General features: G+C 42.2%; 1 protein-coding gene across 1 annotated transcript; it reads left to right on the top strand.

Annotated features, from left to right (window-relative positions):
• The first annotated feature begins 20,605 nt into the window (after positions 1 to 20,605).
• Positions 20,606 to 24,243, top strand: LOC132308923 (zinc finger protein MAGPIE-like). The gene is made up of 3 exons (XM_059807221.1): positions 20,606 to 20,895; positions 20,975 to 21,652; positions 22,302 to 24,243. Exons 2-3 carry the CDS (start codon positions 21,297 to 21,299, stop codon positions 23,170 to 23,172), a joined length of 1,227 nt encoding a protein of 408 aa, XP_059663204.1. The 5' UTR covers positions 20,606 to 20,895; positions 20,975 to 21,296; the 3' UTR covers positions 23,173 to 24,243.
• Positions 24,244 to 24,485: the final 242 nt, after the last annotated feature.

Raw genomic sequence — 24,485 nt, 5'->3', positions numbered from 1 at the left:
GTGGAGCCAGTTGATGAGAACATGCTTCTTAGGGACTTGATTCCCCCAAGAGCTGTTCCCCCAAGAAGAGAGAATGTTGAAACACCTGTACCCGTAGAGGTGGGTGAAGGTTCTGTGGCACTAGAGTTGAATCGATTGTTGCAAAATGCCGTGAGAGCAACTATTGTTGCTCAGCCGCAGTTGGTACCACAACCTACAGTTCGAGTTAACGAGACTCCAGCTCAGAAGCGTCTCAAGATCATTAAGGGGTTTTCTCAGCTGATGCCGGTTATGTTTGAGGGCGGTGCGGACCCAATGGTAGCTGACAACTACATGGATCAAGTCGAAACTCAGTTGACCTCAATGGATGTGACAGAGGATCACTTGAAGATCATCCTAGCAACTTACAAGTTTGCTATGGATGCCAAGGTTTGGTGGAAGTCGATCACTAACCAGTACAAGATTGAAGAGATGAGTTGGGACAGGTTCAAGGAACTGTTTTATGAGAAGTACTTTCCGCTTTCCAAAAGATGGGAGTTACAAGACCAGTTTCATAATCTTATTCAAGGGAACATGTCAGTGGCGGAGTATGAGAACAAGTTCACCTCACTCTCCCGTTTTGCTCCAGAAGTGGTGAGAGATGAAGCTAACAAGACTCGGAAGTTTGTCTCGGGTCTTAATGATCGAATGAGGCCGTTGATCACGGCAAAGTTTATTAAGGTTTACTCTGAAGCAGTGGAAAGGGCTTTAATGCTGGAGGCTGACAATAGAGAGAAGGATGCAAGAAGAGAGCAATTGAAGCAAAAGAGGGGTGCAGGGCCATCCTCAGAGGGATCTTCTTGGAAAAGGAACAGGGGCAGTCCATCTCAGTTTCAGGGGCAACAGTCTACAAGATCTGCTCCTACCACTCCTATGCCAGTTGGACCTGACAGGAGTGCAGTTGTTTGTTATCAGTGTCAGCAGCCCGGACATTACAAGTCCAGTTGTCCGATGAGATCGTCTTCAGTTTCGTCAGCTCCGAAGGCTTGTTATGGGTGTGGCCAGCAGGGTCACTTGATTCGTGATTGTCCGAGTCAGAGAGCAGGCACCATTAGTGGCAGAGGGTCACAGCAGAGGCCGTCACAATCGGCTACTGTTCAGTCAGGTTTCAGACCACCACCACCACAGCCTACTATGTCTTCACAGGGTTCACGATCAGTTAGGAGGGATACTCCTACTATGTCAGTGCAGCAGTCAGGTGTTCAGGTTGGCAGTCCTTAGGCACAGGTACCACAGGGACGTGTTTTTGCACTGGCACAGACCGATGCATCTTCTGGACCGTCAGTTCTTCAAGGTATATTTCCAGTGTTTGGTTGTTGGGCCCGTGTTTTGTTTGACTCTGGTGCATCTCACTCTTTCATTTCATCATCATTTGCACTTGCATCGGGGTTAGAGGTTAGTTTCATGGATCGGGCGTTATGTGTTGATACGCCAGTTGGGGTTTCAGTGTCATTGAGCCGAGTTGTGCGGGATTGCTCCATTGTGATAGCTGCGCGGACCTTTGTGTTTGACCTTATCCTCCTGGAGATGAATAGCTTTGATGTCATTCTCGTGATGGATTGGTTGGCTTCATTTCATGCCACGATCGACTGTTACAGAGGAAGGGTTACAGTTTGCACTCCCGAGGGAGACTGTTTCTTTTTCGTGGGAAATTGGAGTGATTCCCATATTTCATCGTTTTATGGAGTTCGTGGACGAAGTCATGGTGATTATTTCTTAGCTAGTCTTCTAGCCGAAGAAGATGATGTCGTGGGAGAAGTTTATCCGGCGATTGTTTGTGACTTCTTGGATGTTTTTCCAGAAGATTTGACAGAGTTGCCTCCACACCGAGAAGTGGAGTTCACTATTGATTTGATGCATGGTACTGCACCGATTTCTATGGCACCGTATCGTATGGCACCAGTTGAATTGGAAGAATTGAAGAGGCAGCTTGATGATTTGAGGATGAAAGGTTTCATCCGACCGAGTGTGTCACCGTGGGGCGCACCGATCTTGTTTGCTAAGAAGAAAGATGGTTCGTTGAGATTGTGCATTGATTATCGGAAGTTGAATCATGCCACCATAAAAAACAAGTATCCTTTGCCAAGGATAAATGATTTATTTGATCAGTTGAGGGGAGTCAGTTGTTTCTCGAAGATTGACTTGAGGTCTGGCTATTATCAGTTGCGGGTTAGGGATGAGGATATCCCGAAGACAGCATTCCATACACGGTATGGACACTATGAGTTCCTTGTTATGCCTTTTGGCTTGACTAATGCGCCAGTGGCATTCATGGACTTGATGAACCGCGTCTTTCACGATTACTTGGACCAGTTTGTGGTAGTTTCGTGGATGGCATTCTTGTGTACTCACGGACTCGGGAAGATCACGAGGTTCATTTGAGTATTGTTTTACAGATTTTGCAGGAGCACCGATTGTATGCCAAATACGAGAAATGTGAGTTTTGGCTATAGGAGGTGAAGTTTTTGGGGCATATTGTTTCAGAAGGTGGAGTATCAGTTGATCCATCAAAGGTTGAAGCAGTTTTGACTTGGGAGCGACCCAAGAATGTGTTTGAGATCCGCAGTTTCCTTGGTTTAGCGGGTTACTATCGGAGATTTGTGAAGGATTTCTCCCATTTGGCAGCTCCTATGACCCGTTTGACCCGGAAATGGGTCAAGTTTGTCTGGAATGAGGCCTGTGATTCATCTTTTCAGGAGTTGAAGACGAGATTGACTACAGCTCCAGTGTTGGTGATACCTGAGCGTGGCTTGGGTTATGTGATCTATTGTGATGCTTCACGTAACGGGTTGGGATGTGTGTTGATGCAGGATGGTAGAGTAGTGGCTTATGGGTCTCGACAGTTGAAGACTCACGAGTACAACTACCTTACTCATGACCTGGAGTTAGCGGCAGTTGTATTTGCCTTGAAGTGTTGGAGACATTACTTGTATGGTGAGAGATTCGAGGTATTTTCAGATCACAAAAGTCTCAAGTACCTTTTCTCCCAAAAGGACTTGAACAACAGACAGAGGCGATGGGTCGAATTCTTGGAGGACTACAATTTTGACTTGCAGTATCATCTGGGCAAGGCGAATGTGGTAGCTGAGGAGGCCCGAGATGACATGGGCCGGATATGACTTGCAAACGCGACATTCAGTCCGTACAGATGGGTCAGGCCCATAGAAAGACACTGCCATATGGGCCGAACGCGCATAAGCCCACCAAAGATGACCAGGACTCATGGAGGAACGGGCCTAGATCCAGCAGTCCATCAACATTTGTAAATATCTGTAAATAGGAGAAGTAATGGAAAGAAGGAGGAGATATTTTTTGGTTGAAATACAGGAATTCTAGAGAGAGAAAGGGAAAAGGAATTTCTTGTATCTTCAATTGGCGCCGTCTGTGGGAACGCATGGAAGATTGGTTGATCAATGATTAATATCGCGTGGATTCAGACCAATTCGGTGGATCGAGACTCGATCTTTGGGAGTTGGATCCAGATCTGAGCGATTGTGACCTACTTTGGAGGAATTTTAGTTCCTGAAGCTTTGGCAGAAGTGGCTTCAGATCTACGCAACAACGAGTTGTTCGATTGTGGCAGGATCTGACGGATTTAGAATTCGGACAATTCAGATCTCGTCAACCGTGAGCATAATTCGGAGAATTCGAAACCAGATCTGAAAAATTCCCACTCGCGAAGCTCGGATCTACTCGCAAACTTGAGATTAATGCCTTTACTCCGTTCAGGAATAATGATAGGTGAAAGCTCTAATCCGATGGAGGCTGTCCAGTAAACAAAGCTTGAGGAGTTGATGAACTTGATCGAGGCTCTCAAAAAAGAGAATGCAGAATTGAAAGCTGGAATGTAACATCAGTAAATGCCCGCGGTTTCGCGTCCACCTCCGGCCGGAGAGGGAGGTGTTCAATCTAATATCGCGCATCAAGGCGAGCAGGACGAGAACAGTCAGTCAGCTCTCCACCGTGATTTGCCGCCAAATGCTCGTCGAGTTGAGGATCACGAAGGATCGACTCACGTTGATCCGCGACATGAGCAGATCAGACAGAATGAAGCTATGACCTTAGATCCGCATCGGGAAAGGTTCAACCGAGAGGAGGTGATAGAGGTTGATCGCCGCCAAGTTGCGTCGCCTTGGCAAAGAGAGCCCATAGAGGAACGGTCGTTCGATCCGTCCTACCGGCCCTCCATGGCTACAATCACTCATCGCGGTTCCGAGAGCAAAACCGTAGCCCACAGAGCTACCACTGGGCGCCAAAGAGAGAATGAAGCGCTTCGATCCGCAGCTCGAACGGTTGATTCACCTTTCACTGACAAGATCCTGAATGCCCCTCATCCAAGGAAGTTTGCTATGCCAGTATTTATTTTGTTTGACGGAACAACCGATCCGATCGATCATGTGTACCATATCCAGTTGAAGATGGCCCTGAATACGAAAAACGATGCTTTAATGTGCAAATGTTTCCCTACAAGCCTAGCTGGACCGGCGCTTAACTGGTTCAAGAACTTGCCTAAGAGCTCCATTGGTAGCTTCCGAGATCTGTGCGATCGGTTCATAAGTCAGTACTATGGGAACAAGCGTCCGCCAAAGGACATCTCAAGCCTATTCACAATGAGACAGCACAAAGATGAACGTCTCCAGGCTTTTCTCACCAGGTTTAATCTCACTAAGAGTATGGTGATCGAATGCCACCCTTCTACAGCAGTTCAAGCCTTCAAGTTAGCCATGACACGTGGCACTCCGTTTCATACCAGTCTGGTAGTGAACACGCCGGCGACTATGGATGAACTCAATGAAAGAGCCGACGGCTTTGTGTGCCTAGAAGAAGAGGAGGCAGCCAATGCTCGGACAGCGTCGCTCGTGTCGACCGAGGAGAAGTCCAAGGCAAAGATCAGGCAGAAGCAGGCTCAGCCGCAGCATCAGACCTCCTGGAAGGCAGAAAAGAGGTCCAGGGAGGAAGAGCTGATCACTCCGCTGAAGGTCACTCTGGCGAGGCTATATCAGGAGAACAAAGATAAGTTTCATCCACCACTGCCAATTAGGTAACCCCTCGAACAGAGGGATCAGATTAAACATTGTGCTTTCCATTCCGATTTCGGTCATCAGACTAATGAATGCAGGAATTTGAGAAGGCAAGTGGAGATGTTGATAGCTAGAGGGGAGTTCGCGAGTTATGTTCAAGGCTCGGCGACAGAGCAGAATCGACCGATGGAACAAGTAAAAAGGAGCCATAAACAAAGCTCCCATAATTCACAACCAGTTCGTATAATCAATGCTATCCACGGTCGACCCGAGCCCAGCGAAGCTTCAGATGAGCTGCTCCGAGCGCGCCTACGGCAGGCGCAGATGAAGAAAAGGGTCAGCAGTGTGAATACTCTACACCAGCAGATCACATCGATACAGATAAAGTTCGACAGGACAGACCTGCAGCGTGTTCAAATCCCCCATGAAGACCCGTTGGTAGTCAGTTTGACAGTGGCGGACTGCTTGGTGCGCAGAGTTCTGATCGATCCCGGGAGCAGTGCGAATGTCATGCCGAGGGACACATTCGATCGGCTCGAGATTAAACTAGATAGGCTCAAGCCCACTGGAAATCCCTTGTTAGGATTCGATGGCAAGAGGGTGGAGCCCGTCGGAATGGTGAAAGTAGAAGTTCAAGCTGCAGAACGAACTCTTACGGAAACTTTTGTGGTTGTAGAGATTCACCCCTCGTACAATCTCCTGATGGGAAGAGGATGGATTCACAGAGTCCAAGGAGTACCCTCAACTTTGCATCAGGTCATGAGGTGCCTCGGACCCGATGGAAATAAGGTAATAGACATTCGTGGGGATCAGGTTGCAGCCAAAGAGTGCTATTCCGTCACACTAAAGTATGCTGGGAAAGGAAAGGTGCCCGTCCGACCGATAAGCCCCAGATAGCAATTACAGGAACCTCCGCCCAAACAGAACAGGGTGAAGGGGTCAGTTGACTTGACCGAAGAGCCCTTTCTGGATGTGCAGATCGATCAGTCCAGGCCAGAACGAACTACCAGAGTAGGAATAAGACTGACCAGGGAAGAGCGGCAAGAGCTAGCTGACTTCTTGTCTCACAATGCCGATGTATTTGCATGGAGTCACCTAGACATGCCTGGAATTAATCCCTCCGTATCCTGTCATTCTTTGAATATCAATCCCAATTTCAAACCAGTAAAACAGAAGCAACGAAGATTTGTTCCAGAACGCAACCAAATCATAGCCGAGGAAGTTGATAGGCTGCTTGATGCGGGATTTATCAGAGAAGTACACTACCCTGATTGGTTGTCCAACGTCGTTGTCGTGCAGAAGAAGAATGGGAAATGGCGAGTATGCATTGATTTCACCAATTTGAACAAAGCCTGTCCGAAGGATAGCTTCCCGCTGCCAAAGATTGATCAAATGGTGGATGCTACCACCGGGTATGAACGCTTAACCTTTCTGGACGCTTATTCAAGTTATAATCAGATCCCTATGGACCCGGCAGATGAAGAAAAAACTTCTTTTGTAACCGAGCGAGGGACATACTGCTACAAAGTTATGCCTTTCGGACTAAAGAACGCGGGAGCAACTTATCAAAGACTTGTTAGCAAAATTTTCAAGGATCAAATAGGAAAGATCGTGGAAGCCTATATTGATGATATGGTGGTAAAGAGTAGGAAGAAGAATGATCATCTGAAACATCTGCAAGATATATTTGATGTGCTGAGGCGATATGGGATGAGACTCAATCCAACCAAGTGCTCGTTCGGTGTGAGTTCCGGTCAGTTTTTGGGACACGTGGTCAACCGCAGAGGCATCGAAGTTAACCCCGCTCAAGCAGAGGCTTTGATTAAGAATGCCAAACCAAAGACGATCAGAGAGGTGCAAGCCCTCACAGGACGAATAGCTGCATTAAGTCGATTCATTTCAAAATTGTCAGACCGCTGCAAGCCGTTCTTTGACACGATTCGGAGTCATGGAAGACAGGTCTGGGGAGATGAGCAACGACAAGCATTGACCCATCTGAAGGAATATATGTAGAACCCAGCAGTCCTGTCAGCCCCGGATCCAGAAGAAAAGTTATTTTTGTATCTTGGAGTATCTAGTGTTGCGACAAGTGCCGTTTTGATTCGTTGCAAGGAAGGCATGCAACACCCGGTATTTTATGTTAGTAAAACAATGACCGAGGCAGAACGAAAATACTTGAAGGCCGAACGGGTGATACTTGCAATGGTAAACGCAAAAAGAAAGTTGAGGCATTATTTCGAATCCCACCCTATAGCTGTTCTAACAACTTTTCCAATCAGAGTGCTTATGCACAAGCCAGAACTCTCGGGCAGAATGACAAAGTGGGCCATAGAGTTAAGTTCATTTGACATAACATATGAGCCGAGAATAGCTGTCAAAGGACAAGCGGTAGCCGATTTCCTGCTAGAATGTGACTCTGAAGATACGGAAGAAGACCTCAGGTGCGGCTCTTGGAAACTTTATGTGGATGGCTCCTCTAACCAGATGGGGGCTGGAATTGGGGTTAAACTGCAAACCCCAGAGGGTACTTCTTTGAGTCAAGCACTCAGACTTGAGTTCCGAGCCACCAATAATGAAGCAGAATACGAGGCGTTGCTGAATGGGTTAAAGTTGGCCAGAGAGCTGCAGGTCAGAAGTTTGACTGTTTATAGTGACTCACAGTTGATTGTTCGGCAGGTAAATGGTGAGTACGCGACCAAGGATGACATGAAGGAGGCATATCGTTCTGCCGTTCTGCATAAAGCCAAGGACTTTGCAAAGATTGAATTCATACAGTTACCGAGGGAACAGAACGCAGATGCGGACAGGTTAGCATGTAGTGCTTCGAGTTCCGGTGAAACATTGGCGAGGGTGATCCCAGTAGGAATATTGACCCAGCCATCTATTTTCGAAGAACCTTTGGACTCTGACCCTTGGCAAGTCAACGTCATACCGTATGAACCAAGTTGGATTGACCCCATCATTACTTATATTCGAGATGGCGTTTTGCCTATGCAAAAGGATGAAGCTAGGATACTCAAAAAGAATGCTGCAAAATACGCCATCGTGCATAACCAGCTGTACAGAAGATCCTACTCTGGCCCATATTTGAAGTGTGTCACCCCTGCAGAGTCGCAGCAGGTATTACGAGCTATTCATGAAGGTGTGTGTGGCAATCATTCTGGGGGAAGATCGTTAGCGCATAAAGCAATGACACAAGGGTATTTCTGGCCGAACATGTCAAAAGATGCGGAGGAGTTCTCTCGAAGGTGCGATAAATGCCAACGATATGGACCATTGATCCACCAACCACCTGAGGAATTGCACGTAATGGCCTCGCCATGGCCTTTCGCGCAATGGGGGATGGATGTGGTCGGTCCTCTGCCAACGGCAAGAGCTCAGAACAAGTATGTGTTACTGGCCACGGATTACTTCACTAAGTGGGTGGAAGCAGAACCATATCCTAGCGTGACTCAGACTCATGTGAAACGATTTATTTGGAACAATATTATCTGCGTTTCGGCGTTCCAAGATCAATAGTCATGGATAATGGCACGAACCTCAACAGCAAGCAATAAGAGAGTTGCTGGAGGAGTATGAAATTAACCAGAAGTTGGCTGCAGTAAGTCATCCTCAGGCCAATGGGCAAGCAGAAATTACAAACAGAACCATTTTCGCCTGCATTAAGAAGAAGCTGGAGGACTATAAAGGGAAGTGGTTGGATGAGCTCCCGAACGTCCTATGGGCTTACAGAACCACTCCAAGGCGGCCGACTGGGGAGAGCCCATTTGCAATGGCATATGGTACCGAGGCGGTTATACCGGTTGAGCACTTGGTCCCAACTATCAGAAGCTTAGCATGGAGTTGAGATCAGAACGACAAGATGTTAAGATTGAACCTCGATATGATAGACGAAAGGAGGGACGCTGCAGCAATAAGGTTAGCATCATACCAGCAAGTATTGGCGAATAGTCACAACAAAAGAGTGAAACACAGAGATTTTGCCCCTGGCGATCTGGTTCTGAAAAGAAAGGTGGGGATAGTCAAAAAAATGATGCCACCCTGGGAAGGGCCATACAGAATTGCAGAAGTCATAGGCAAGGGGGCATATACGTTAGAAACCATGGCGGGAAGGTTGGTCAGCAAGCCCTGGAATGCCACGTCTCTGAAGAGGTACTACCAATAAAAGCTAAGTTTCGGCTTTATTGGGTGGTGTTTGTTGTCAATCAAGTACGTATGAATGTGCAAATTCCCAAAATTTATAAAAATAACTTTCCTCTTCAATGGGTTGCTAAAAAAAAAAAAATGAAAAGTCAAGTGGCAAGTGGCATTCTAGCCGAGCGCCAGGCACTTAAGCAAGATAAGTGGCAGCTGGCACCATAAGCCGAACGCCAAACACTTGCTAAAAAATGAAAAGCCAAGTGGCAAGTGGCATTCTAGCCGAGCGCCAGGCACTTAAGCAAGATAAGTGGCAGCTGGCACCATAAGCCGAACGCTAGACACTTGCTAAAAAATGAAAAGCCAAGTGGCAAGTGGCATTCTAGCCGAGCGCCAGGCACTTAAGCAAGATAAGTGACAGCTGGCACCATAAGCCGAACGCCAGACACTTGCTAAAAAATGAAAAGCCAAGTGGCAAGTGGCATTCTAGCCGAGCGCCAGGCACTTAAGCAAGATAAGTGGCATCTGGCACCATAAGCCGAACGCCAAACACTTGCTAAAAAATGAAAAAAACCAAGTGGCAAGTGGCATTCTAGCCGAGCTCCAGGCACTTAAGCAAGATAAGTGGCAGCTGGCACCATAAGCCGAACGCCAGACACTTGCTAAAAAAAATGAAAAAAGCCAAGTGGCAAGTGGCATTCTAGCCGAGCGCCAGGCACTTGAGCAAGATAAGTGGCAGCTGGCACCGCAAGCCGAACGCCAATCACTTGCCATAAACAAGCACACGACAAAGTTAATATAAAAGAAAAGAGAGAAAAGGTATATATATATTGAAAATGGGTTTGAACAGAGCGCAACACAAAGGAAAAAGAGAAAAAGAGTTCTGTCATCTCATTCATAACAAGCATTGGATTTACAAAAAATGAAATATTCAAGTCACATTGTTACAAAAAAGTATGGAATCGAAGAGTCCGGAGGAGCCCTAGTTAGCTGCTTCAGTACCGACAGCCTCCTGGTTGTGCCGACCCGCCTCCTCGGTCCCATCAGCCATCTCACCCTCACGAGGTGGGGAATCAAGATGAATAACAGAGTCATTCTGCTAGGGGCTACCGTCAGCAGTGGCTATGGGAGGTACCACAGTTGACGATTGAGGAGCGGTTAGTGGCAGAGCGGTAGGAGGAGCTGTAGTTATCCTAGAGGAAGCAATGTCCTGGCACTCATCAAATATATGCTCCACTTCGGTGGGTTCTGGGTCAACATAGACCCCCAGAGGGTCAATTCCTAAATCCTTATCGACCTCATCTGGAGTTGAGCTGGTCTGTCCCTCATCCGGAACTCGGTCGGAGAAACCTTCTCGGAATCCTTAAGCATATCTAAGAGCGCCGACCCTTGAGAACCGAGCATGAAGAGCCAGCATCCCACCGTTCACTCTGCTGATGGTATTAATCAGAGCAGTACGCTCGTCCAGAGCTCTCTTCTCAAAAGCCATCCGAGCAGACTGTTCATCACCCAGAAGGCGCTGGAGCTCTGCCTTTTCGTCTCTGATTGAATCACGCTCAGTCTGCCAGACGCTCTTTTCAAGCTGGAGGGCATCCTTCTCATCCTGAAGAGAGTCGTTCTCCTTCTTCAAGACATCTCTTTCTTTTTCGGTTTTTTCAAGCCGAGCCAATACCTCGGTATTCTTGCTGGCGAAAAGGTCGTTTTCCTTATTGGCCACCTCCAAGCTGTCAGAAAACTTACGAGCCCTGGCGTTCCCCATTTCAACCTGCTTCTGCATAGCCATCATTCCGAACAAAGTCTGCATAGATATACATTAATAATGGTCAAACCGATAGTCTGGTCGGACGAAGGCAAGACCAAATAATATGAGAGGATTCATGAGTTGGAAAATAAAAGTCACCTCCATGGCAGATTGGGGAAAGCGGGTGAACACATCCTTCTGGGATAGACCTTTTGCCGCCTCAAGGTATTTCGGTGTCCACATGCTCCTATAATACGCCATGGCGGTTTGGCCATCCTTTAGTATGGTCTCGTTCGGCTTCACGAACGTCCCATCCGTTTAGGTGTACCGAGGAGCCCAAGGTGGTAAAGTGGGAAGAGAAGGGGAGGCTGAAGCAGAAGCAGAGGCACCAGCTACAATAGGCCCAGAGGGGGCAGGATCTCTGACCTGGCGATGCAAGAGAGCACCCGGCCCAGAGACCCGAGTCCTTCTTATGAGAGGTTCCTCCTCAGGGTCGACTCCACTGTCAGGATGAGGCCTTTTGCCTCGTTCTTTGTCCCGAGCGCCCCCAGCGGCAGTAGGGGCTGTAGTGATTTGTGGAGATGTGCTCGGGTTGGTAGCAGGGGTGCTGACAACAGAGTCAATAGCCACCGTGCTCGGGATGGTGTCAGAGATGGTGGCCGAGGAAGAGGCTAATGCAGGAGAGGAGGTTGCCCCAGCAGCAGAAGTGGCTGGGGGAGTATTTTTCTTCTTGCCGAAGGAGGGAATCTGAAGCCTGCTCATGGTATAGCCGAGAGATGAGAGCGCTAGGAGGTTGTCTGAAGTGAGGAGGTCTGAGCAGGAAGGAATATCGTTCAGAACGTATTTCTTCAAGTAATTACTCCTATCCCTGCAAACACTGTAGCTCAAGTCATCACAAGGTATTCCTAAGGAGCGGCATAAGAAAGTACAAAAGCGAGGAACACATGTTTCGCAGGGGCAATCGTTTTTGTGAGATTTGAATTTCTTATATGAGGAAACAGGACAGACACCAAAGGCGCTCGGGATTGGGTAATCCTCTGCAGCCGGCGAAGACCAAGCCCCACTAATGCCCACGATGTTATCCCTCCAACCCTTTTCAGATTTGATTGTGTCCGTACATATGGACATCTTCTCGATCGGGTAGAGATGGTAGAAGGGCTCGTTAGTTCGGATCTTACTGACCTTATAACACAGAAGAAGATCTATGAGGTCAAGGTCCAGACTTCTGTCACGAATCAACTAAAGCATAACGGATATGATTCTAAAGAAATTAGGGTTTACCTGCAGGGGGGATATCCCTAGTCTATTGAAGACATAATTAAAGAAGGGGTGCAGAGGGAACCTAACGACATTCAGTTGAAGGTTTGAAAATAAAACTTCGCCGGGAAGGAGGCCGGCGCCGGTCATAATATTAACATCCTTAGGGCAAACCCTAACTTGGATGTTGTTAGGAAGTCTAAGTCTCATACGAAGAACATCTAGATCTACAACCATGGTGGAAGTGTTTGAAGGATCTAAAAGGGTAAAAAGAAGCCTGCCGAAAGTAAAAAGGAACAAAACTAACCTCTGAGGTAGAAAGCAACAAAGAGCACTGCAAGACCGCTGGAAGAATGACTCTTGAAGGATTTCACCGGAAAAAGCTTAGCACTGTTCTAAAAAGAGAGAGATTTGACTGATGATGGAGACGGTAAAAAGGCATGAAGTGGTATTCTAGAGCCTTATAAAGGCGAGGGGGACCCGAGGGCCGAAGCGTCAGGAAGGCGAGAAATTCATCGAGCCCCGGAGCATTGATTCTGGATCTGACCGTCCGTTCCCCCATGTGGGTTTCTCGAGCCGTCAACATCATGATGAGACGCCTTCAATAATTACCCCCTTATTAAACAAGGGGTAATTATGGGGGCAGTTAAGGAGGCCCGAGATGACATGGGCCGGATATGACTTGCAAACGCGACATTCAGTCCGTACAGATGGGTCAGGCCCATAGAAAGACACTGCCATATGGGCCGAACGCGCATAAGCCCACCAAAGATGACCAGGACTCATGGAGGAACGGGCCTAGATCCAGCAGTCCATCAACATTTGTAAATATCTATAAATAGGAGAAGTAATGGAAAGAAGGAGGAGATATTTTTTGGTTGAAATACAGGAATTCTAGAGAGAGAAAGGGAAAAGGAATTTCTTGTATCTTCAGTAGCGGATGCCTTAAGCCGGAAATCTCGTGGAACTTTGGCCAGTTTAGCTATTCGGAAGTGGAAGATGCTTGAAGATCTGGCAGAGATGGGATTACAGTGTTGTGATGATGATGCTTGCAGTGAGTCGGCATTCTTATTTAGTCTTGTGGCTCAGCCTACTTTTATTGTACGAGTGATTGAGTCACAGAGACAGGACCCGGACTTAGATGCCATCCACGCTTTGATCTCTAGTGGTGAGACAGTGAAAGATTGGGCCTTGCATGCAGATGGGGGTCTACGGTTCAGGGGTTTGTTGGTGGTTCCCACATGTTGTCGTGAAGACGTCCTACGGGAGTTTCACACTTCCCGCTTTGTAGTTCATTCAGGTGGTACTAAAATGTATCACAATTTGAGACGTCAGTATTGGTGGAGCGGGATGAAGGATGATGTTGCACAGTTTGTGGCTAGATGCTTTACCTGTCAGCAGGTGAAGGCCGAGCATCAGAGGCCAGCAGGTTTGTTGCAACCATTACCTGTAGCGCAATGGAAATGGGAGCATATTGCTATGGATTTTGTGACAGGTTTTCCAAGGTCAAGAAGGGGCAATAGGCGGTATGGGTCATCATTGACAGATTGACCAAGACGGCTCACTTTTTGCCTATTAAGGCAACAGATGATGCAGAGAAGCTTGGTATTCTTTATGTGAAGGAGATTATAAGGTTGCATGGAGCCATTGTGTCAAATAGGGATGCTAAGTTCACTTCGAAATTTTGGGAAGGACTTCAAGTAGCGTTTGGTTCAGCATTGCATCTTAGTACGGCATTCCATCCACAGACAGACGGTCAGTCGGAGCGTACTATCCAGATTTTGGAAGATATGCTTCGGGCATGTGTGCTTGACTTGGGTGGTAGTTGGGAGGATCACCTTCCACTTATTGAGTTTGCCTACAACAACAGTTATTAAACGAGTATCCAGATGGCTCCATTTGAGGCGTTGTATGGTAGACCTTGTAGGTCTCCTGTTTGTTGGACTGAGGTAGGTGAGACAGCCGCCTTAGGACCCGACATTGTACTCGAGACTACTGAGAAGATTAAGTTGATAAGACAGAGGTTACTTACAGCTCAGAGCCGACAAAAGAGCTATGCGGATAAGCGGAGACGACCGTTATCCTTTGAGGTGGGAGACCACGTTTTTTCTACGGGTTTCTCCACGGAAGGGATTGATGAGATTCGGAAAAAGTGGCAAGTTGTCGCCACGATTTATTGGACCGTTTGAGATTTTGGACCGAGTAGGAGATGTTGCCTACAGGCTTGCTTTGCCACCACAGTTGGATAGGGTCCACAATGTTTTCCATGTATCGATGTTACGGAAGTACAAACCGGATCCATCTCACATTTTGAGTTGGGTAGATGTGGACATTGATGAGGATGTTTCCTACGAGGAAGGACCAGTTCAGATTCTTGACACACAACAGAAGGTGTTGAGGAACAAGACGATACCAATGGTGAAAGTCCTTTAGAGACACCACAGAGTTGAGGAAGCTACTTGGGAGCTCGAACAGGAGGTTCTGTCCAAGTACCCAGGTTGTTTTCTTCCTCAGGTATGTCTTGATTTCGGGGACGAAATCCTTATAAGTTGGAGAGAATGTGATGTCTGTGTATTTATTGTGTGTGTGTAGTGTAATATAAAAGTAAAAGAAAAATAATTTAATGGTGGGGCCCACAAGGCACTTTAGAAAAGGGTCAAAACCATAAAGTTGGTCTCATTTTCCTGAATCCCTTTCTCTCTCTTCGTGCATCTCTCTCTCAACCCGTAAGCTCATTTTTCTCTTATTTTTTGGTTTCAACTTTGAGGTTAGATTTCTCACTCATTTCTTGTTGGAATTAGGTTCCGTTTGAGGCAAAACGAAGCTCGTGTCAAGCTCTATACATCCATACCATCAATTTCCAGTTTTGAGTCTTCCTTGGAGCTCGATTTTGAGGACCCATTTTCTAGGGTTTTGGTGCAATCTTGAGGTAGGGGCCCTTAATTCATGAAATCTTGTACCTTAGTGAGTTAATTGCCTCTAATTGTTGTTTAATTTGATTAGTTGTTTAAAATCTAGAGAATTGTTGATATGTATGCATATATGTTAGTTGTGTGACTATATTTGTTGATGGTTCTATGTGAAGCATGTTTAGGACTTAATTATATATGTTCATTGTGCTAGAACTTGTTATATATAAGCATGTTATGACTTTCTTGATTATTCTTGCGAATTATGCCATGTTGCTTAAATTGGATAAAGTATGGAATGATGAACTTGTGTATGTCATTAAGGTATTCATGCATTAACATTAGGCAGGAAAAGGGAAAGAATTGATTTACTTCAAAAAGGGGAAATTTCGGGAAAGTATTTTTGATGAAATGATTTTATGCGAAACCCGGTCGCTGCGGGGTTACCAACGGGCCGGAGGTTAATATAGCCTAGAGGGGACTAGGGAGTCGCCCTAGTGTGGTTGAGCTAGCTGGGCCCCATAATGACGCCGCGGGGTTACCAAGGGTCAGGGACACTAGCCAATCCTCCTCTCGTGTCGCGGCGGGGTTACCAAAGGGCGGGCTGTATTAACGTTTGAAAGTGATGGTTTTGAGAATGAAAATGGGGAGTGTCATTGACATGCATTGCATTGTTTATAATTGGAATTGAATTGTATGTTGTATTTGATCCCCTACGCTGTATGATCCCTATCTCCCATTGGCCTATGCTTTACTTGAATTCACAAGGACACAAGATTTGTGTCTTAAGTGTCTCTGCTGAGCTATATGCTCACCCCTATATCTATATATTTTTTTTCAGGTCTTGGAAAAGAACCGGTGGACGACAATCCACCCCAACTTTGAAAGTTGCTAGAGGAGCATTTTCCTTATTATTTTGTAATAGACTACTCCTTTGTTCATCCCTCATTTTTTGTAAAATTCCAAAGGTGTAATGATGTAAATTTCTTTTGAAGAACCATGATCATGTAATACACTTATGATACTTGATGACATATGGGATGCGAACTTGATGATATGTAACTTGTTGATGAATGGAAGGATAATCCTAGCTTGAAGCATTGTCTAGATTAGTAGGTTGTATCATTATCTTTTATTGCCGTGAATTTGGAAATTAGTTGCATGACAGGTTAAATATGCATTTAAACAGGTTGCGGTAGGTCCATTTTTAAGGGAGATTATGCCGAATTTTTTTTTAGAAAAATTCTTGGCATTAGTTTTGGGATCGTTACAAAAAATTTCACTTGATGATAATTTTAAAGAGAGTACAGCCAATACAAGTTTGAGAAATCCCGAGTTAAATGTATAATAGTTTGCATCTCTGTATGATATTTATCAAAGAGGTCACCATCAACATGGGCCCTAATGATAAAAATGAAAACCAAAAAGCCCTTATTTTTTTTTTTTTTTTAAAAAAAAGTTCATCTAGTGATGGACCAAGTGGAAAGTGGACCCCTTTACAAGTTTTGAAAGGGTCTTTTTCTCATCTTTAACAGTTTTTCCCTCCCTCTCACTGTCAATCAATCGATTAATAATGAACTTCGACCGACCAAATTCTTTCATCCATGTATAGCTTTGAAATCTTATGCATTATAAGTGGAATTTCACTGCTTATAACTTGACAACATTGTTTTCCTTTTAAAAGCTAAAATTTGAATTTCAACACTCTATGATTAAACATCCGTTCTCATGCATATACTGAAGGTTAATCAGAGGACATTTGATGTCCTTAAAGGACATCGACTATCCACTTAATCCACACAGAGAGAGCGAGTGGCTCCATGCTTTAACTTTTCTTTCCAATCCAAAAAGAGAACCTTTAATCTTCTCATATGGCATTGCATGAATACATTATCATTTGTTTGAATGAGCGCATATAGTGTTTGTCTGCTTTATGATACCAATACTTCCCCCACTATATATAACTGACTATATCAGTCAAAGACACAAGTCACAACCTAACCACAATATCATAAAACACCATGCTAATTAATGATCAGCGTAAATTATGAATGTTAAGGAAGGAAAAATTTTGAATCATCATAGTTTTGTAAGAAAAAATTGATACTACTATGTTTTTGATGAACAATAATAGTAATAATAATTGCAATAATAGAAGGTCTACTCATATAGACCTTCAAAGCAGTTCAATTTTACATTATTTAAAAATCACCAAAAAAATAAAAAAAATAAAAAAGAAAAAAACACTGAAAAGTGAAAAGAGTTATCACAAGGCTACAGGTATTGACAGTATTATTATAAAATACTGTGAAAAATGAAATTAACAAAGAGAATATTCATAAAAATACTCTGTTTGCCCATACCCAAGGCTTGATTAAATGCATTAAGACCTCTTAAGTTAAGGTTAGCCATGTGTTTAAAAAAAAAAAATAGGGTAAAAATGAAAAACAAAACAAAGAAAACGGGAAGAAAGAAAGAATAAAAATAGAGTGTCTTAAAAAGCAAATATTCTCTTTACACTTTTGATAAGCAAAAGCATGTGGGTTTCTGTAAAGGATTCCTAGATCCAATTATATCCTCCTTTGAATATAAAGATAAAACAAATGTACCTCCAGGAAATCTTCAACTTTCAATATGACAAAACCTTCACAATTAATCAACTTTTAAACCCTAAAATCAATGTTTTCACAGCATTAATATGTTTAACCCACATTTCATGATCCACCACTTATATTGAAATATTATTCATAGCCCTTTGGGAATTTAATATCATGATATAAGACAGATATTCTATTCCTAATTCTTTAGCATAAATCCCATCTGGTTAATATATATGGGAATTAACAAAGGAACGGGACAGCTATATTTCACATGAACTCTGAATTGATTTTGAATTTGGGAACATATATGTCATGCTTTCGAATTAGCAAATATTTTTGGGACAATGTAATTAAAACCACCACAAACAATTAGTAAACAATTAGCTTTAATTAAAATCACCACAAACAATTAAACAATTAGCTTTCCCCTCATTTTCAAAGTAGTAAAATACAACCAAAGAAACAAACATACCCTGGTGACAATCTTTGCTTTTCCCAAACCCTTCTATTTCAAATGTCCATACACATTAATGTTACTTAATTAGGCCAGTCAAACAACATGTTTATATATATGTGTGTGTGTGTGTGTAATCTGTGTTTTGTACTCCAGAGAGAGAGAGAGACATGAGTGAAACTTGGGTGGGAGGTTTTGAATAGGAATCTGACAATAATTTATTCAGTAAAGAGTGAGGAGGGCCTTAAAAGCAGAAGCCTTTGGGTTGGGACTAGTGTTGGGGAAGGAGAGAATATTCTGGGGACACCAAAGTTCAACAGCTAAACTCCAAAGATTATATACTAAACAAAACAAAGTTAGAAAGCAAAAACATAATTAGACTATGATTAAGGGGTAGGCAGGAAAAGTCAGCCCACAAGGAGACGACTGCTCCAAACTTCCAAAAATTCACTGCCTTTGTCACCTCTCTCTTTCAATTCTTAGTACTGGTATACTATGGTCACCCCACCCTAACCTTGTAGTAGCAAATAGGGCATCCTGCTTTAATTAAGGGCACTTTAATCCCCAATATCAGCCAAGAAGCAGTCATTGTCATGGACCAGCCCAATTATGTTGAACTAGTTTTAGTAATTTTTTGATTCCACACATGACATGACATTGTTTCAATGTATTGAGAATATATATATATATATGTTAGATAGAAAGTAAAATCCATATAGAATGTTTAACTCCAATCAACACATTCATGCAGCTTATGTTTCAATCCAAGCCCTAGATTAACGTGTGACTCAAACCCCTCAACGAAAATTAAGTACACTTGAATGATGTGGAAAAAAAGAAGAAGAAAAAAAGAGAAGATGACATAAAGTGGCTATATCTACCATTCAAGGAATCGAATCCAACAATCAAACTATCTACAGTTTTTTTCATATGGAAGTTCCTTCATATCATATGTGCCTATATAATCAACTTTTATAGAGGAAAAAATAATAATAATAACAATAAATTCATAAATAAATAAATGTTGGTGTGATATGATGGGCAACTTGGTGATTCATCTATTAAAGTACTTTCAAATATGGGGTGGGACTACCTTGGTTATACTGTCATAAGGATAATTAAAATAAAGAAATTAGGCGAACTCATGTTTATGTGTTCTCCTACTAGCGACTTTAATCTTCAATTGCTTAGGAGAGTGCCATATAGCAGCCGTCTGATTTGAACCTACACAAAAGCATGAATAGATGTAGGCCATCAATCAGTAGTCTAAATGCTTTCTTAATCAATCACTTTTAAGGATTAAAGGACGGTTGCAATGAATTTGGTAACATAATCTGTTTAAGGATGCTTCCCATTTTTCCTTTAGTCAAAAGCAGCATAATGAAAAAAATTCACTTTTGTGGAAAATGAAAAAATAAAATAAAAAATCTGTGATTCAATGGGAAAATCAATGACACTCTGTTTTGCTTTTATTTTTTTCTTTCAATAAAGAATAATTTTAACGTCCATTCAAAGCACATGATGGGAGCCAGAGAGTGGTTCTCAACATGTATTCTACGGATGCTTGTATTTCGGCCAGAGTAATATTGTTCTTTTACCAAAAAAAACCTTTAATTCTGGGGATTTTCATTTCCATTGAATAGCTTTACCATGACTACTGGTGGCTTATTTCAGGAGATTTTGAAATCCATTGAATTAGAAAAACCAAAATGAGCTGCACAATGTTGGGTGTTAGCCTTTTATATTAGTCCATAAAACATGCATACTACTAGGTTTTTTGCTTATTAACACTGCTATTTTCACCCAAGGGTTGGTCTGAACAGGTTAGGCCTGTCAGCCCATAGATTACCATTTTTTTTTTTTCATTAAATAATGGTTTATATAAACCATTGATATGGAATTGCTTATCTTCCTTGGGAAAAAAAAAAAAAAATCGAAAATACATGGAATATAGATATGACACAATATGTGCACAATCATATGTTATTTTAAAATTAAAAAAAAAAAAAAAAAAAAAAAGTATAAATGCGGATACAAAAGTAACTAGTATATATATATTAATTTTGTTCAAGCCAAAGAATTTCTAATTCAATAGAACTTTTTTTTTTTGGAAATTCAATAGAACACAGATTATAATGTGAAAGAGATACAACCTACATCTAAAAGTAGGGCTAAAAAGTAAACAAGCAAGCATGTATATATAATATATACAATTGTGTGTATAGACTATATAGTCAAGGATAAACAGAACTACGTTCACATTGTGTGGGGTTGTTGCATAAAATGAAACTGAATTTTCAATTAAAACAAATAGGATGTCTAAATGTGGTAATTGGAAGAGAGCATAGGGTAATATATATATATATATAAAAACAAAAAGTATGGGATAATCATTCCAAAGGGAAAGGCATGAAGCTTCACTTTTCCCAGATCGACCTCATCATATGTGTCATCATGCACCTTTGAGGGTTTCTTTGGCCACCTCCCCTTCAACCCTTCCTCTCCCTTCCAACTTTAACTTTTCACCGCCTCTTATCAATCAATATATTACAGTATACTACTACTATATATATATATTCTAACCAAAAGCAGTTAAAAGACCACAACAAATGAGAGACTTCTACTAATTTTTCAGCTACTGATTCAGATCTTAACATGAAGGTTCACTTCTGATACTTCCCTTTATATGTGTCTGAGAGAGAGAGAGAGAGAGAGCTAAGTTTCCATATATCAGGTTCTGTGGTCACCATAACAAAAGGTATCTTTCTGTTTTTCACATATTTTCATCTCTAAAACTTGTATATAGACTTCTGCTTTAATGGGATTTTTCTCTGTAGATTGAACCAGACAGTGAATATGTTAGAGAAAATGGCAGAAGAAGCAATTCCAAATGGTTTTATTCAAAACCAAAATGGTGGATCGAATCCTCCCACCATAAAGAAGAAGAGGAACCTCCCAGGAACTCCAGGAAAGTCTCTGTCTTAATTTTTAATCAAATATAGCTTTTCTTGTAACTTTCTTTCTTTCTGTCTAGCTTTATCACCATCATGAGTATATCCATATATGAATATTCAAGATTATATATATTAATGGATATACTTTAATTCTTTACATACAGATCCTGAAGCCGAAGTCATTGCCTTGTCACCAAAAACTCTAATGGCCACCAACAGGTTCTTGTGTGAGATATGTGGAAAAGGGTTCCAAAGGGATCAAAACTTGCAATTACATCGCCGTGGACATAACCTTCCATGGAAGCTCAAGCAAAGAACCAGCACAGAAGTGAGGAAGCGCGTTTATGTGTGCCCTGAAAAGAGCTGTGTCCATCACCACCCCTCCAGGGCTCTTGGAGACCTTACTGGTATAAAGAAGCACTTCTGTCGAAAGCACGGGGAGAAGAAGTGGAAGTGTGAGAAGTGCTCAAAGCGATATGCAGTGCAGTCAGACTGGAAAGCGCACACAAAAACTTGTGGGACTAGAGAATACAAATGTGACTGTGGGAATATATTTTCAAGGTAAGTGCTGTACTAGCTACTTCTTTTTCTTCTTTTTTTTTTTTTCCCTAAATCTGTACTAGCTACTTTTTTATATAGTTTTCAGAATAACAGTTCAATGAAATAGAGGTATCATTCAATCACCTGCAAAGAACAAAAATTAAGGAGACTAATGAAGCTTGAGAGTATTTTTTATTTTTATTTTATTTTATTTCTTTTGACTGATATCTTCATTTTTACAGGAAGTAGGATGACCCCTCTCTCTGTCTCTTAAGAGCTAGAGAAAGGATATATATATATAGGTGGCCAGAGTGACGACAAATATATTGTTTAAAACTATACATGATATTCTTGATTTACATACCCTGAAATGTCTTCTTTTAAGTTAACTAGGATACCTATGGGTACTGTTTATTTTCACAATAATAATGATACTCTTTTTGTTGCTTTTCTTAATTGAATCGCGACCACTGATTGCATGTTCTCTGGCCTGCTTGCAATACCTATTTCAATTACATAAATTTGAGTACGAAATGTCCAAAATTATATACTACAATCTTTTTCATCTTATATAGAGCTATTATTTTTGGGTTATTATTGTATGCATGCTTGGATCTTTAGTTTTGATTCTTTAAGATTGATTAATTGTTTACGGATTATATATGAGCAGGCGAGATAGGTTGATCGCGCATAGAGCTTTTTGTGATGCTTTAGCAGAAGAAACGGCTAGAGTTAACGCGACATCAGACATCAAAACCACGACAGCCAGCAATATGATCAATTATCATATTATGGGACCTAGAATTGCACAACATCTTTCTTCCATTTTCAAGCCAATGCCAGGCAGTGACGGAACAATCGATGTTCCAACCACGGGGGGACTCTCATTATGGATGGGCCAAGGACCCCAAGGTCATGAAGCAATGGACAAAATTAATCTCCAAGAGAGACATCAAATTGGGACTTTGAGTTCAGGAGCAGTATATGGTGATCCAGTTGTATCTTGTTCAAACCTTTCGCCACCTGAATGTCAACTGAATTGGGTAATGGGAAGCAAACATTCGAAGAATGCTGAAGCAATAACAAGCCCTTTACTTCACTTGAGCAATGTTAAGAATGGTGAAAGTCATCCTGTAAGTGTTCCTTCATTGTACAGCACCCAACATTGCTCTCATCAAACACCTACCACGAACATGTCAGCAACAGCTCTACTGCAAAAAGCTGCCCAAATTGGAGCAACTTCAAGTACTGACACATCATTCCTAGGAAGCTTTGGATTGAAGTGCAATAACAATATTCAAGTTCAAGATGGGAACAAGTATTGTGGATTGTATTGTAGTACAAACCCTATATCCACTAATCTTGGAGCTACTTTGGAGAGCTCAGTAAATGATATCTTCACTTTGAATCAATTGCAGATGTACCCCTCAAAGCGTCGAAATGTGCAGAATGAAGATGGTACAGGAGGGAAAACTAGGGACTTTTTGGGTGTTGGTATACAATCCATCTGCCACCCACCATCAATTAATGGATGGATTTGATCATATGGGAATTTCATGAATTGCTTCTGTGTTGGAACTTGGAAAGCAAATTAGAAATTAAAGTTGGGAAGAGAGAGAGAGTAGTGTGTGAGCTTTGCAGAGAGGGAAAAGGTAGCAGTGCTTGATGGGAGCTAAAAATGTGTTTAGTAAAACTATCCAAAAGCTGAAGAAGGAGAGGAGATCTCTGCATATTCCCTCCTGAAAACTGAAAGCTGTGATCCCAAGTAGTGGGGGCAAAGGAAGAAGTTCTTTTCAACTCCATTATTGCAATGTTTCATCTTTTGTGGTGGTTTTAATCCTATCAAAATGGTGTTGAAAGTGTAATCTAGTGGCAAAAAAAGGCTTCATTCTAGTTTCAGTAGGCTTAGCCTAATGAATTATATATATATATATATATATGTAGCTCTTTTTTGTTCAACCATGCAAACTTGTAGATAGCAAGAATCATTGTATTAGCTATAAGCCTATAACAAATGCAAGAAAGTGAGGGAAGTCAATATAAGGCTTCATATTACCCCCACCCATAAATGAAAGGATTTTCTCCTTGATCATCTTTAATGTCCTTTTAATCTTTCAGCATTATAGGTCTTATAATGTTATCAACTACTGCCATGGCCTTTATTTCAGACTGCAAAGGCTTCTAGTCTTGAATCCAATTTAAGCTACACGTATATAGTATCTACGAGGGACCTCTATAATTATTTGTTTCTGAGTCAATTCCATTAGATCAAGCCACCTCTATGATTATTGTTTTTTTTTTTTTTTTTTTGAAAGGTGACCTCTATGATTATTGCTTCCAAAGGAATTCCATTAAATCACCTCTTATGCATCTTGCTTGTCATTTTGTTTTTCAACTCTGCTTAGACTCAAATGAGGAACTTTTTCCCCCATGCATTAACTCTTATCAAACTGAGATTGAAAACTTTTAAGTTTTCTTTTTTATTATTTTTTCCCCACCATAAACTTCGGATTCACAGCACATACAAATTACAAATATTGCTTAAACCAGTTTTCGAACTTGAGACTCAATACAACATTTATTTTTTCTTCTACTTTGTTTTTTAGTTTTATTTTGCACTTTTCAGGAGTAATGTTTTTGTAGCGTGTTTATGTGTCTCTATTGTGGGGAGATACTACCGACATTATAAAGGAGAAAACAGATGAAAAGGAAAAGAAAATAAAGAAGAAAGAGAAAAAGAGGCCATATTCTTGCATCTGCCTCCTCATTTGTATGCTTTTTCTTGCATGATTAGAACTAGTAGATATATATGTGATACATACTATAAGTTAGTTGAGTATACCAAATCGTCAAA

Source organism: Cornus florida, unplaced genomic scaffold (genome assembly GCF_030987335.1).
Source record: "Cornus florida cultivar Cherokee Brave unplaced genomic scaffold, ASM3098733v1 CherokeeBrave_3.0.0_Hap2_Chr05, whole genome shotgun sequence".
In the NCBI taxonomy this organism is placed as follows: Eukaryota; Viridiplantae; Streptophyta; class Magnoliopsida; order Cornales; family Cornaceae; genus Cornus; species Cornus florida.
The sequence above is the reverse complement of the archived record's forward strand: the minus strand, read 5'-3'. Positions and strand labels throughout refer to the sequence as shown.